We start from the raw sequence: 16,093 nt of genomic DNA, 5'->3' as shown, positions 1-16,093 counted from the left end.
CTTGTGCAAATTTCAAGAGTGTTCTAAAGGAAGGGATTTTATCCCAAACTTCTTTCTTTCTTATATGTCATTAAGCCAGGCTTACCCGAACAAAGCCAAACCAAAAAGCCACAAAGTACACTTATCAGAATTTAACAAGAGCGTACAGACAGCTATTCAATCAACACCAAGTTTCGAAAAATGATTACGGAGATGTTTACAGCATTCCTGGCTGTTGACTCCCTGTTGAATAAAGGTGAGAAAGAATAATTAAGACTTTACAGTGGGAGAAAAGTTTTGCCTATGGGCGAGGCAGCAGGAAAGGAGTTGCTGGACTGCTACCATTTAATTAACGCTTCTTCACTCATCAGCACTTGTACAGGCCTGCCGACAGGCCACTGCATTGCCTGACAAAACCATTTTGTTAACCAAGCTGGCAGTTTCTGGCTAAAGGAAAACACAGAGCTTTATAGTTTGTGAAGCAGCAATTATGCACACAGATAAACAGAATTCAATCCGTTACAAAGCACCCACTGTGGCATAGTGGGCATTCTCTCATGTGGGAGGCCACAAAGGTCTTGAGTTGGGTAACTTAGGATGCTAACACAGAGCATCTAGCATCTGTCCTATTCACTAGGCTTCAGATAAACCTTCTTGCATGTTCCGGCTGCTATTAGGGCACCCATCTTTAATGCACACAGAAATTTAGTGGATGGAGCAGTAGAAAGCTGATCGAGAAACCATTTTAACTTCCTATAAAAAAGAAATAAGTTTTTATTTAGGAAAGCACAAACCTTTATGGATGGATATAAGCAAAAGGTGGTTAATTAGCATTTAGTTGTAGGATGATAAATATTGTCTCACTGTTTTCCTAGTTCTGCTCTGACTCATTTAAAGTGACAGCACAGTGCCATACAAATTTACCACCATTCCAACCATAACAGGCAGAAAGTGCAGAAAATATACACAGTCAGCCTGTTACAATGTATTTGTGTAAAATTTCAAAATACACATTTTTCAGAGTATTTCAGTATTTCAGAGCAGAGGTAGGTATCTAAATATACATAAAATAACTCATACTTAGAGAGGAGTTAGTTTAGGTTAGTGTACAAGAAGGGACCATGATTCTGCTCTTATTAAGAAAAAAACCTAAAACAGCATATTTTTTTTAAATATAAATACTGAGTTGACCAAAGCAGCAATAAATGTATTGTTATGTGTAGCTCGCATGATTGCTTTTCCATCATATAGACAGTATGAACAAAAGTATGGCTGCTAAAGCCAAGACTCCGTGTACCTCTGTGCTCATATCCCATTTTAAAGTGGTATATAACAGGAAGGATATACAGTGGAACCTTGGATAACGAGCATAATTCATTCCAAAGTCAGTTCATGTCCCAATCAAATTTTATCATAGGAAAGAGAATGGAATCTCAAATTATTGGTTCCACAGTCCAAAAAAATAAACATACTGTAAAGGCGAGAGTGTGTGTGTGAGAAGGGGCATGATATCAAATTAGGCACGCGCACACACATAGCGACAGGCTGAAACAGAGAGGGAGAAAATGGATCTTTAACCGCTCTAATGAGACTTTCCTTTGCTTAACACGCGCACACGTGTTATAAGAAATAGAACACGTGCGCTGTACACACCAGTCATGAAAAACGAACAAGTCTTGGTTTACACAAGTCAAAATTTATTTAAAAAAACTCTCAAAACCCGTTACTCGCAATCCGAGGTTGCACTGTAGTTGATTCATAGGTCACTGTGTGGCTCAACAAACAAAAAAACATTCCTCTGAAACTGGTCTGGTAAAGAAAATGAGAGCAAAAAACACCAAAAATGAGAGCCAAAAAGTTCTTTAAGAAGCCTGAACAACAGAGTCGCAAGACTACATGTAAAATAAATTCAAGAAACTCTGGCTCATTGAAAGCAAAATGGCTAACAAACTTTTGCAACGTTTCTCTCCCTCTCTCTCATATAAATCTGGTTTGGGCTCAAGCATTTCTTTCTGTACTGAAACTTTCCTTTCAGCCAATGGCGCATTTTTTCCCCTCCAAATATTTACTCTAGCCACAAGCCAATTCACAAAAAGCAACTGTTAAAAGGAAGTTCAGTCACATTGTATAGGAGATGCTTTGTTCTTAATTCTGATTCTGGCCACAACATGCCATAGAATATCAGATATCAGTATTTAACTCAACAAAAAGACAAAAAAAACAAAAGTGCAATTTTTAATGCCATACTGTGTAGAGTAGGTATTTTGAAGCCTTCACATCACTCACCTGAACACAGGATGCCCTTGTGTCGAGCGCAGGAGAAGTCATCACACTCGCAGTACATGCCGTAGATTTTACCGAACTCAGACTCGTAGCACCGGCAGTAGTTACAGCTGCATTCCCCACGCCCACTACACACCTGTTTGCCTTTAGCTTCCCGACAGGCAGAGAGGTTCAGGCTGCCTACTTCTTCCTCCTCACACTCACAGTTGGTGCCATGGTAGCCTGGGTCACAGCGGCATATGCCACATGTATAGGTACCCGCAGAGCTGCAGTGATTGCTCTTGGCCTGAGTGAAGCGTGTACAGTTGCAATCACATTGATAATCCACGGAGACTTCTAGGCTGTCTTTAAAGCCGACTGGCTTAATGGTGAAGCTCTTCTGGGTGCCTGGAGGAGGACAGATATGGGCAGCCACACTTATGTTGAAGGAGACCTGAAATAGTATGCAGTTCTCTTTCAATATTAAATTATCGAAACAATTACTCTTATTTCATACAATATTAGGTTTAGTTAAATCAAACTTAACAAAACTTATGAGACAAACCACAAGGAAATATTTATGTGTAAAGACACTGGAAAGAAGCCATAATTCATTCTAATAGTTTTAAAAAACACATGGCTTAAGGACTGTGTTACTTGCACGTGAAGACAAACTTTGTCTGTCTCAGTTTCTAATACATGATCTTAGTCTTTCCTTACTGTGAGGGATCACAGCAAGTTCTCTAACTAATGTTTTCTGAGTTTAAAATAAATCTCACAGCAGATGACAGAAACCCCACCCTTTTGATTAGTCTGAGTGAGTAAGGAAGGAAGTCGTGGCTGAGAAACAGAAGGTACTAGACGGGCCTGTTTGGACATGAATTGTGTAGACGCATTCAGTCAATTTCTCAAGCTATTCGATTTGTGATAGTTTTACTTTAGGTCATAACTATAAATATATTTTACAAAAGACTACTAGTAGTATAATCTAGGAAACGAATAAACAAACAGACGTTTTACACAATAAGCTTAGCTGTAATGCCCTTGTTGTCACAAGCCATACGTAGCTGCTGAAGGATCACGCATATATGAATGAGGTTTAGAAAATGAAAGGTCCTTCGCTAGCTAGAAATTAAAGTAGAAAATTTTACTTTAATGAGCTGAGCTTTTAGTGCTCAAATGTACGATGTATGTTTAGGCATGGCGCATGGTGAAGCTTGCCATTAGTCCCAAGATGACAACAGATTCAGTTTCATGAAAAAAAAAAAAGGTATGATATGATCAAGCTCCTTCTGTACAAGGAAAATTCAATAAAGGAATTCTGCTTAATTTAATTTGACAAACAAAATGTGGCTGAATAAAAGAATCTGAACACATTTTAATGTCCAATTAAATTAACTGATACTAATGGATTAATTAATTGACAAAGGTTGACTGGAAATTATTCCTGAAGTACAAGTGATGTTGAGTTACAAGGATAGAGTAAAATTAGACTAGATTAAGCTCAAAAATGCATTGATTCTTTAGCAACTTAATAAGGAAGCAGGATTAGATTAGCAGAATATATGAATCATGAGGGAGCAGCATGGCTGGAGTGTCTATGAGAAAAGGATAAAAGAAGCCCTCGAAAGAATGGTGGATGGACACAGGAAGTGGGCTGTGCAGACAAATCCAGAGGGTGAAGGGAGGACAGAATTAGTCATGTGATGGCTGAACTCTCACTTCCTTTCTTTACTGTTTTTCTAGAATATGCAGATTTGAATAAGATTACTTTCTCACAGCAGACTGAAGGTTAGTAAAAAAAGGTGAATAATCACTAGGTTTGTTTCTTCTTCTTATTTGGCCAGGTGTAATCGAAAGAGCTTTTTAAATGTGCCTAACCCCATGTCTGAGAATGTACAAGGAGGTGAGATAAAAATAATTGTTATGCATTAGACACTCAGAAGACCAGTTTTATTTCTTCCAAAAAGTCCAAAAGCTTCTTACTGTTCTAAAGGAGGAAGCCTCATTTTATAACCATGAGTCAAATAATTTCCAAAAAGCACTTTATGTTCATCATCATCATATTTTGTAGGCAGTACAAAGACCATCTTTATAGACAGCATTTACCTCAAAAATACTGTATATACAATATACATAAAATGATAACCACTGATAGGTGACATGAATAACATTGATTATCTTACTGCAATGCAATCTGTCAAGTGGTAGGATATATCAGACAGCAAGTAAACAGTTCTCCAAAGTCAGTTTAAAGTTGATTTGTTGGAAGCCGAAAAATCAGCAAGTGTAAGAGTGTTCTGGGTCAGCATCTCCAAAAAGGCAGTTCTAATGGGATGTTTCTAGTATGCAGTGAATGAAGAAATCATAAATTGGTAAAAACATTCTCTGGGTAATGCTCTGCTGGAAAACCTTGGCTCCTGATATTTGGGTGGATGTCACTGTATTTAGGCACACACCATCTATCTAAACACTGTTATAGACCAAGCACACATCTTCAAGGCAACTGTATTTCTTAATGACATTGGTATCCTTCAGCAGGATAAAGTGCCCTGCCACACTGCATAAAATTTCAGGAATTTTGTTTGAAGCACATGACAAAGAGTTTGAGGTTGACTCAGCCTCCGAATTCCCAAGATCGCAATCTATTTGAGCATCTGTGGGATGTGCTGGAAAAACAAGATCCATGTCAAATCCATGAAGGTCCGACCTCATAACTTAAAAGACTTAAAGAATCGACTGTTAATGCTTTGAGAGCAGATAAAACTGAAAACCTTCAAAAGTCTAGCTAAGGTCATGCCTCAATGGGTCAAAGCCTACAGAAAGAAGACCTACACGATACTAGGCAGGCGGTTTTAATGTTAGGGCTTTTTAAATACATAAATAAACATGCAAAAGCAAAATACATATTATTGGTTTTTATAAGATTAGTTTAGTCTGTTATGTACAGGGCTTTTAGTAGACTGGCAGACTTGAATCCAACTGTGGTGAAAAGGATCCAGGCTTAGCTTTAGAATTTGAGCTTGTTACTAAGGCTCTTCTCTGCTCAGAAAGAACCCTACACTATTGTGCAAGGCCATTGAGATGCAGCGTCAGGCTCCTCAGAGAGGCTGCTGGAGGCCTGCAAATGACACATGGGCTCCTGCCTATGCTATGCCCTGTTTTAGAGGACAAACTGGCATGTTTTCCACAGTTTCCCCATGAAAAACAGACAGAGCTAAACTCATTTCACTGGTTAGGCAATGTTGGGCTTAACTATTCACTAAATCTATTCATTCTTTTTTTTTTGTCTTAGCCTACATTCAGTTATGTTAAAGAAACAGGAGAGGGGGACATTGAAGAGCTTGAAGGATGAATCCTTGGAGGCCAACTCGCTGTGTGGTGGCGTGTACTAAGTAGTGGTACAACAATATGTAGTATACAGAAGGTTTTATATGTGTAGTCATCTGGAAGTCAAAAAACATTTTGTCTGTCTAAACTAATTTTAAGTAAATGCATTATTCTTATTCTTATTTTCTTTTTAACCCTACACAGTTGGTACGCTTTTATTATATCTAGTTTTTTTAAATAGCTCCAAAAGGTACCGGGATTATTACAACTTCTGCAGATATTTTAACATAGTTCTCATCCGGAATAATTGGAATACCAAAACTGGAAAGAAAATGCTGGCTTAGACAGTTCCTATCTCAAGCAGGCTGTTCAGGGTCATTTACATTATTAGTGTAAAGACACAGAAATTTGAGTACTGGCCAAGTGAAACGACAGATAAAGATAAAGAATGCCAAAGCAAAAAAAACATTACTTAAATTTAGCTTTGTAAATCAAAAACGTGTGGTGTCCACATATCGTTTGATACATGCTCTAACCTCATGGTAAGTAGAAACCATTGCCTTAACTTAAAAATAATCTCCAGGTGCACTGTAGGCATGTCTGACCTTACCACTTTCAAGGTATAGCTAGAAAATGTTGCCCATTATCCCCACTCATCTTTTTCAACTGTGGTTTCAGGATGGTACTCTCTGGAAGTGCTTACTAAGAAAGTCTTGCCAAAGTCTAAATTAAGATCATAGGTTCATGTTAATATGAATGTCAAAGCACTCATTTGACACTTAACTCTTTCTTCAGGCAAAGAGATACTAGAATAGAAGAATACCCTTTAGGAAAAATGTAAATGTAACAATCGATGATTACACATTTCTCACCGTGTCTCCAATCTTTAAATCAGCACACTTGCTCATTCCTGAAAGAGGCTTGCCATCTTGGCACGTGGCAGTGAAGGCCAGACTGAGGTCCTCAGGATGGTCCCACACACTTAACTCCACCTTAGAGCGAATGTTCTACATGTAGAAGGAATAAAATGATAAGTCTGTTAAACAGCGCCTACACAAAATGGTACTTCACAAATAGGAGTTGCAAGAAATACAGTACTACAAACAAAAATGGTTTCATGATAAAAAAAAACCTGTGATGTGACCAGATAAACTGACTAAGAGCATACTCTAATAACACTGCCTCATAAATTATCCTTCTCACATTTCTAAACCATTCATCATATCCACATGTATCTATTTAAGTCTGAAAACTTTCATGTACATAAATAACCATTTCACATGAAAGTTGTCCAGTTTATAAAAATTAACTCGCAAATGGCTGCCATCGTAAAATAAAATAAATGTAATGATGTCAACTAAGATAAAAAAATGTCTTATCCACCCAGTATACATCACACAATGGGAGTGTTCTTTTTACTCCTCTTTCAGTAAACATTTGATTTCACTGGTCCAAAACTATCTAGCTAAATACATTCCACAAAACACAGTGCCTTATGATCTTGTCCTCATTCTTATAACAACGTTGTCCTAGCCTGGGGACCCAAAATTCACTAATTGACTGAAAAAGGGAGAACAGACATCTGGTGTGCATAAAGTTGAATCTACAGTACCAGTCAAAAGTTTTTCAATGGTCTTTCCTGATTTTTATTTCTATCTACATTGTAAAACAATGCTAAAGGTATCTAAAATGTGCAACAATCTCCTTTGAACACTTGAAATTGAGATGTGTCTGCTACTTATATGTCTACTACTTAGTAAAGCCTTCATAACGGCTCTAATCTAAGGAGCTGTTTATTGGTGTTTTCTGAGGCTAGTAACTCTAAATAAACTTCTCGTCTGCAGCAGAGATAAGTTTTGGTTTGGCGTTTCTGGGATGGTCATTATGAGAGCTAGTTTTATCGTGGTACTTCATAGGTTTTACGGAAAAAAAATGTCCCATAACAGCTGACCTTTGTGGGGGGGTTGGGACGTAACCAGGCAGTTCTTAATCATTAATCTGATGAACAGACTATCAACAGTGTGTGAGATTTTTGTAAAGCTGATTCATGATAATGGTTTCCACTAATTGTGCTACATGAATAAAACTTAATTGAAATAAGTTGAATCTCAACTTAAATTATAGCAAATCCTTACTTTTTAATGTTTTAAAGTAAAACATACCATTTTATTGCTTTTTTGGCTTAGCTAGCTTTGGAAATTCTACTTGTTACCTATAGTTACATTAGCCTGCAGTCTGATCTTAAAAATCAGACATTCACAACTTTATTTAGGGAAAACTTTTAATGTGCATACTGCTTTCTAAATCTATAATCCAATTCAAAATAAACATCAGATTTTTGCATATATATTTACATACAGAGCCTGACTAAATTCAAGAATGTAAATGTACATTACTGTTAGCTACAATATGTCTCTTATGTTATTGTAACTTATACTTTTAATTAATAAATTTTAAAACATAATTGTTTAGAAAAGTTATAACATACTTACATTATAGGCATTGACAATCAGCTGAATTATGTTCTTTGAGCTTTGGTCGAGAATCTCCACCGTAGTTCCTGGAATCAATGCAGTGAAGTCCTAAAAGAAAGCAAATATTAAGTGTATTAACAAAAAAAACTTTGTATAACACATGATTTAAGAAACATTACCTAGCCCAATGAGCTGATTAACTTGCAATACCTTATAAAGAACATAATGCCTTTTGGTCACTGCAAAAATTAGGAAAATGTTGTTTTCTGCCAGCTTTTCCCCAAGAAGAGCTAATGAAGGGTAGTCCTGATGAGAAAAACATATAGAAAACCGTGAGCATGCTAAAAACATTCCATTACAAGCACATTAATTATCTTGTCCAGTTTATAAAAAGGAAATGAACACTCATTTGGTTATCTTGTTTTGTATACAGGACCCGTTCCATCCACTTCCGCTCAAAATAACTGATGGGACTCATGACAAAATGTGATTGTGGGAGGGAGTAAGCAATATGTATGCATGCATGTACGTATGTGTACAGTATGTACAATATAACTATTTTGAAAGATGTTTCTTTCACTTAAAACTTTTATAAATTTTTAAACACAAAGAGCCTGATGACTATAGACATCTGTCTGACTGTAACTCCCAAGAAAACATCAGAGCAACATAAAGGCTTATTTAATTATATTCACCACACTGTAATTTAAGCTTATTATGCTTTTAAAGAATCTAAGAATTTAATAAAACAAGTTCAGACTCATTTGAATAACCAAAGTTAATATTTAACAGCGGTGAAAAAATCATAAGCTGGATCGACTCTGAAAGAACTGAAAGCTCTTATGTGCTGCTCATGTACAGTAGCGCAGACTTAAGGAAAATACCATTTGTAAATGTTACAGCTATCCGTCCTCATACTCAGTGTTTCCTCATACCTGTTTCCTAATGTGAAAAAACATGTCATCTGGGGACACTAATTAACCCATCTAGTAAAACTTGTTTTAGAAGAAGACAGAATGCATCTTGGGAAAAGTGTGTACAGTTGCATACACTACAGTTGCTATAGCATTATGGTATGAATCACATCAGATTATACATATTTAAACATGAACTCTTTTCCCCTTTCGTAGAAGCCCAATGAAGTTAAATGAAAGCATCATTCTTTCAGATGAATTAAACCTTGGCCCGTTAGTTACACTGCTTACCCAGTACTGGGTCATGGAAGGCCAACCAGCACAGGGCCCGCACACACACACACACACACACACACTTATTCACACACTACAGGCAATTTCAGAATGCCAATCAGCCTACTCTGCATGTCTTTGGATGGCGGGAATCAATCCATCAACCTTGGAGGTTTGAGTAGGCCTCACTTGTGAACTGAAAAATCACTTTAAGTTAATTTGTCCCTTTACCTCAAGTATTTATAGCTAAGAAAGAAAAAGGTGGGCCTTTAAATGTTTATCTAATAAAATTAGTTAAGTCTTAGCTGGAGAGTAAGCCAGCATGAGCCAAACGTATTTAGTGAAAGTCTATTTCAACAGGTGGTGCTCATATGTGCCCATGAAAAACCGAAGCGCACAGCTGTTTAGCTGCCTTTTGGTTCACCAGATTTAAGTAATTACACTACAATTTTAAAATGTGGTTCCTCCTACCATGTTGGTTGAAGCACTGTACTCGTTTGCATCATTTAGATGGCAATGGCCATCATGAGGCTGAACAAGGCCTGCCAGTTTGCCATCCAAAGCCAGGTGGGGTACGTCATCTGTAGCAAAGACCAGCAGGTGATAGGCCTCCTTCCTCCAACCAATTTTCTCCTAGCAAAAATGAAATTAAACTAGTTTAAAGACCTATTCAGTTTTTTCCTTTTTTTTCCATGAAGAAACAGATCGTACCCACTGGAAAAATATTTACATCACTTTTTTCAATCCTTTTAAAATTTAGCTACATAAAGAAAAGTGAAATAAGTACACATATGGAAACCTTTTTACTTTAAAAGACATAGTATTAGACAAAGCAAAGCAAAAAACAAAATGTGTAGTCATTGTTTAGCAAGTTACACAAACCTGACCTGTTTAACCAGGGAAAAATAAATGACTGTGCAGAGCAAACCAGCATCACAAAGAGATAAGAGTGAGCCACTCCTACACAGATCAAACAATTCTTTTAACCCTGACTCAATCCATCTTGACTAAAGTACATGATTTGTACTGAACCGTGATATGATTCAGTGTGTAAATGATCCAGATTGACAGAAGGACAGAATTTCTTATAACAGATAACTAACCTTGCAAACGGCAGCCTGGAGAATGGCATCAAATCCACCCTCAGGTGCGTCCCTGTTCCGGGATACCACCTGCTTCTGCACCTCCTCGTTGAATCGGTCCACCTTGTCAGTTAGAGATAAGTGATTATGGAACCCGAAGGAGGGGACACAGTTTGGGAATGGCTTGTACCTGCAACGGTAGAGGGGTTTCATTACCAAAGGTATCAAAATAATGCCTTATCTTTTCGCATATCCCAGTTATCCAAGTCAGCCTGGACACAGTGCTCCTGGAGCAGACAGGGTTAAGGGTTCAACAGTGGCAGCTTGGTGGTGCTGGGGCTTGAAACCCTGACCTTCTGATTGGTAACCCAAAACCTTAATTATTTGAGCCACCAATGTCCCTGTAAGAAGTATATCTAAATGTCTAAAGCATTAAAGTAAAAAATGTGAATGAGACATTATACCTAGTAGTGTACTCTGTTTGTTGCTTTACATTCATCAAGGCAGTTCGGATGTATTAGAATTGCCATTATCGAATCTAATTCGAGTTAGCTTCTGCTGTTACATAAGTACAATTTCAGCACCTCTGCTATATGAGTTGTACACTGTAGATTTTTTCGTTCAACTATATTTTAAGCACAGAGTTGTAGCATAATAGCAAATGTGTAGCTCAACAGCCTCTGAGTCAGCGAGCTAGTCATACTAGCAAAGGTATGTTATGGGCAAAACACTGATGGCCACCCACAACAAATAACTGAATAGAGGACTAACCTACATGGGCACTGATGCAGCAGTGTAATTATCCCTCAGGGCCCAAAGCGCATTCTGGTAGCCTTCCTGTGCCATTGTATTGTGTAATTTGTAAAATGTGTGTATTTAAATACCCAGCATTTTAATAGTCACTGAATACTGTTGACAAAAAGATTTTTTTTTAAATAAGCATGTTTCATGCTGACATCACATAAAATTATCTAAATGTAATAGAACCTGTAATGTGAACGGGTTTCACAGCTATATCCTGGCTGAGCCTGCACTCTGACCTGTTACCAATTCCTTACTAGGATATGCAACAAAATGTGCTGTAAGATACATGTGACAAATGAACCTTAATCTTAATTAATGGATTGATGACTTTGACCTTTAAAAACTAATGAACAGAATGTCATTATCAGAGACGTATAAATTCATTTTCCCTGCTTAAAGTTTTCAAATTATATAAAACCATTCATCAGTGAATTGCCACTATGAAACTTTATATAAATCCTTGAATCACTAAGCACTAATGGGTAAGCACAAAAATGTAACCATTATCCCCTTTCATTTCTTTATAATTATCTTTTTGTAAAACCAGATTTAAATTTTTTTTTTTTTATTCAGTACCCATGATGTATTTAAGCTCAGTTCTGATACAGAGGACTGACCATTAATTTCCTTAAAAAATATGTTCTGTGGTTTGGTTCACGTGAATTTCAGTGAAGTACTGTGTACAGCATGTCTGCATCAACCCTTGTCAGGACTAGACATAAAATTATGAAACTGGTTGATTTTATCACATTATTTCCTGTTTTAGGTTTCACTATGGAAAATGGATTTTGTCATCTCCTGTAAAAGCGAAGAAATGCCACCATTAATGCCACTATGTGTACTTTCCAACGGACTGTTGGTATTGGTTCAAAAAGTGAAAAGTGTAATGTGTAAACTGAAAAGTGAGTATGGCATTAAAACACTGAATTATTTGTATATATAGCTCTGCCTTAACCATTGGCCAGGAGCAAGCAAATTTATTAACAAGGAAAAACTGGTCTGTTGTCTTTTTATGCTGACACATTTCATTAGCAAGTTAGAAAGAAGTGCATCACACACTATTGGTTAATTAGGTTATGCACTTACTTTTCACACATAAACATAAAGAAACAGAAGTACACTACATAATTACAAAGCACTACAAAATAAACAGCTTTAAACATTACAGAAACGTTTGTGCTGCTGAGTGAGACTTTTTGCTTACCCATTGCAAGGATTCTCTTTGTACTTGGGAGCTATGTATGAAAAGGGAGACAAGTTCTTATCCACAAATGTCCCAAAGCCAAGACGGAAGTTGCTAGTTAGCTTCTTCATCTCTTCAGCCAATTTAGTTCCCAGGTTGCGAATGGTATCCAGATCATCCTTCATGGACAGCGAGAGGTCCATCAGATAGTACAGATCAACAGGATAATCCTCAACAGGACGAACCTGCACCTCAAACGAAGTCTGATGACCTGAGTAAGTTTACAACACACATACATTAATCAGTTTTTTTTAAGCAGTAATATTACAAGTGTACATTTTAGACATTTTACAAATCTTGTATTATCCATCCTTGCTTACAAAAGCTGTACCTGGCCTTAGACGGAGTGAAATTTTCTGTGGTTGGATCTGGATGACATCATATTGGACAGACATTGAGCCTTTGGAACTCAAGGGTTTGTTCTTGAGGATGGAACTGATACTCCTTGGGTTTTCAATATAACTAGCATTGCATCCCCTTTTAAGCAAGTTCTGGCTCAAATCACATTGAGACATGAATGTCCTTCCCCTTCCAAAGTTCTATAAAACAACACAGCTGTTAGTTGGTCCTGCTGCAGAGTAAAGGCTTACTGACAGGTTCTGCACAGCCACTAAGCACCAATGCAATCAATACCTCATCAGCAAAAAAAAAAAAAAAAATGATATATATATATATGTGTGTGTGTGTGTGTATGTATATATATAAACACTAATTCCTATGTAATATGTAAAAATCTCAAATTCAGTTTTTTCAGCAATAGGCATATTGGAGTTTGGTTAATATCGAACACTGACCCAATACTGATATTTTATTAAGGAATCTCTGCAAGATTCTGTTTCAAGATACTTAAAAACATCAGAGGCAGCACTGTATCAGACTTTAAGACAATTAACATTCGGTATCAGCTCTGTCCATCTCTGGTATGCTTTGAAATATAATTAAAAATTACTGTTGTCAGTATGCTGTTCAGAAATAAAGTTACTAATCTGTAGCTTTCCTTGGCATTGGGATAGTACCCTTTACCATCTGTCTCTTGTATATTTCTACCAGAAATGTGTATGAAATGTACCTTTAAATTTGAACTCTAAAAGCTCCATCAAGGCGTGCATAAAGTTTTACCAATATACCTTATAATGCATTCTACAATTCATGCCATGTTTCTGTCTAAAAAAATAATAAACACTTTATAGATATAAAATATGTATCTTAGAATAGCTGTACATAAATTTAAAGGGTGAGTGAAACACAAAGCAGGCCATCTCTGACTGTAGACTTTATTACAGAGGTGAAAATCACAGCTGACCATCAAAGCTTTAATGCTCAATTGTTAAAGTTTACAGTTTGGGACTGGTTTGACTGGGCATTGGACTTAATCTAAAACTCAAGAACTCAAAAACAAACAGTCTTATGAAGACTGACAGAGTAGATATTTGTTTGTTCTGTGGATACAAGCACGCAAAGAAGCAGGTATTGTCCTTAACAACTGCCAGAATGTATGCATATGTATACATAAATATATATTTATGAACATACAATACACATTGAGTATACAAAAAGACACAAAATTATACAAAAAAAGGAGCAGCACTGTATGCCATGTATATAGAAATAAACTGTTATATAGTTTGAGGATATTTACAAATCTACAGTTTATATGAAGATTTTTTTGTGTTTTATCTGTTTTGTGTATTATAGCATGTTTGGAATAGTTTTGTAAACTATATGGATGTTTTACAGTTAAAAGACTACATGAGATGCAGAGGGGATCATCTTAAGGGACAGCATAGTACTGTCTATTATTATTTTTTTTTTAATATACCGTGTGTTTACTACAAGTGAATAATTCTGAAGTGGACTGAGGTGCGATGTTCAGACTCTACCTCTTGGGCGCACCAGGCGCAGCTCGGGTGAAGCAGCAGGCATTCTTCACACGATGTGGCACTGCCACTAACACACACATTAAGACCTACACCACGGAAAAGCATAGACATTTACACGACATTAAGAGGGCACACGGGTCTACGAGCTTACGCATTCACGTATTTGGTAATTAGACATGACTTTAAAGTTTCTTTAACTAAAAATAAAATAAAATCTTTCACCTCTGAATGTTTGACTACATATGTGTGGAATAATACCGGCTAAAACAACTGCGAGGTGACAACAAAGCTGAAAATTCCACATGATGGGACAAAGATTGTGCAAGGCCTTCAAGTTAGATTTTCAAGTTAAACAAACTTGGCTGAATCATCAACAGTAAGGCTGACTTAATAAAGGGCTTCTCTCTCGGTCCATCCCAACTGAAACAAAGTGGCGTCCTCTCTCTGAACAACCCCACACAGAACCTGCTCTCTGTAACGTTCGGACTTCAATCCAAAGCAGCTCATCGTCTTCCCGTCGTGCAGTTCCATCAAGCTTAAATACGCCACGATGACTGCGTGCCACTTCCAAACACTTGCACAGAACACATCCCAAAAACAGAATAGTTTTTTTTTAAAAAGAAAATTAAAGTCGAGGAATACTGATCCAACTCTGCGGCGGTTTTTACTGCTGTACTCCGCCCTCTAAAGAGGAGGAGGCGCTCACAGTAACCACAGTGCCATGTCAACCTTTTTACTTTAGAGTTTAGTGCATTAGATTACAGTTTTAATTATAAACTGGGGGCACAGTATACAGCTCAAAAGTTTAATCACTACACCTACGAACACCCTACAAACACACACACACAAACTGGAGCTCAGGACTTGGTTACCGACTCTCCACACGAGTGTATTTAGTTTTAGTGTACGGTTAAAACATTACACAAAATAGAGAGGAAATAAAACAACACCCACAGATAACAATCACGACTATTTCGAACTAGGCCGCGGTAAACACGGCCAACGCTACCAACACTTTTCCAACTGCTGCGCTACATTTCCTACAGGAAGTGAGTTTGATTTCAGCCAGCTGTTACGTTTTTTTCAGTCAAGTGTGAATGTCATTTACTTTAATTTAGATGTCATGGTTGTAAATGCAAATCACACTGGTTAAACCTCGAGGGTTTTTTTTTACGCAAAGTATACCATAAAAAAAACTTTTATTTCACAAAATAGTGTGGCATTCCAAACTCCAAACAGGACGCTCTAAACACCAAATGGGAGGGGCTAAACTCCAAACAGAACGCTCTAAACACCAAATGGGAGGGGCTAAACTCCAAACAGGATGTGCTAAACACCAAATGGGAGGGGCTAAACTCTGAACTGGTCACTCTAAACACCAAATATGGGGTGCTGCTTGTAAATACCAGAGAAAGCAATACAAGGGAGTAGTTAAACATAACATTTGATGATTTCCATAAGTTCCAGACTTCAGGAAGTCATTGACTGTTAAAGATTTACATTCGAGTATTAAAGTACATTTGCAGGTGTGTCCCTCCTAGTTGGATGCATGTCTATCCCATTTAGAGTTGCATCTATCCCATTTGGAGTTATGTGCCTATGATTTATGTGTCTCCCATTCAGAGTTATGTCCCTTATGTCTATTTGTAGTTTCTCAATCATGCAGTAATGAACTTCTGTTTTTCCCTCAAAAAACAGACGACTAAAAAACGGCTAAACAGCATGGAATTCATGCATTCATCTTCTATACTGCTTATCCTGTACAGGGTCGTGAAGGGACCTGGTGTCTATCGCAGGAGACTTTGGGCACAAAGGTGGGGTACACCCTGGACAGGGTGCCAATCCATCGCAG

The 16,093-nt window shown here is 37.3% G+C and overlaps 1 protein-coding gene across 1 annotated transcript in view; it reads right to left on the bottom strand.

The window, feature by feature from the left end:
* Positions 1–14,927, bottom strand: part of itgb5 (integrin, beta 5) — a 35,353-nt gene extending 20,426 nt beyond the window's left edge. The window contains exons 1-10 of the mRNA XM_053496358.1: positions 14,464–14,927; positions 14,242–14,327; positions 12,693–12,900; positions 12,323–12,572; positions 10,336–10,504; positions 9,704–9,865; positions 8,256–8,351; positions 8,064–8,153; positions 6,444–6,578; positions 2,266–2,695 (exon numbers count right to left, since the gene is read on the bottom strand). Of these exons, the coding sequence (XP_053352333.1) occupies positions 2,266–2,695; positions 6,444–6,578; positions 8,064–8,153; positions 8,256–8,351; positions 9,704–9,865; positions 10,336–10,504; positions 12,323–12,572; positions 12,693–12,900; positions 14,242–14,327; positions 14,464–14,545 (1,708 nt within the window). The 5' untranslated portion in view covers positions 14,546–14,927. The remainder of the gene's footprint in view (positions 1–2,265; positions 2,696–6,443; positions 6,579–8,063; positions 8,154–8,255; positions 8,352–9,703; positions 9,866–10,335; positions 10,505–12,322; positions 12,573–12,692; positions 12,901–14,241; positions 14,328–14,463) is intronic.
* Between the last annotated feature and the right edge of the window lie 1,166 nt (positions 14,928–16,093).

The sequence above is a fragment of the Clarias gariepinus genome, chromosome 5, assembly GCF_024256425.1.
Source record: "Clarias gariepinus isolate MV-2021 ecotype Netherlands chromosome 5, CGAR_prim_01v2, whole genome shotgun sequence".
Lineage (NCBI taxonomy): Eukaryota > Metazoa > Chordata > Actinopteri > Siluriformes > Clariidae > Clarias > Clarias gariepinus.
This window is presented reverse-complemented; position numbering and strand designations above follow the sequence as displayed.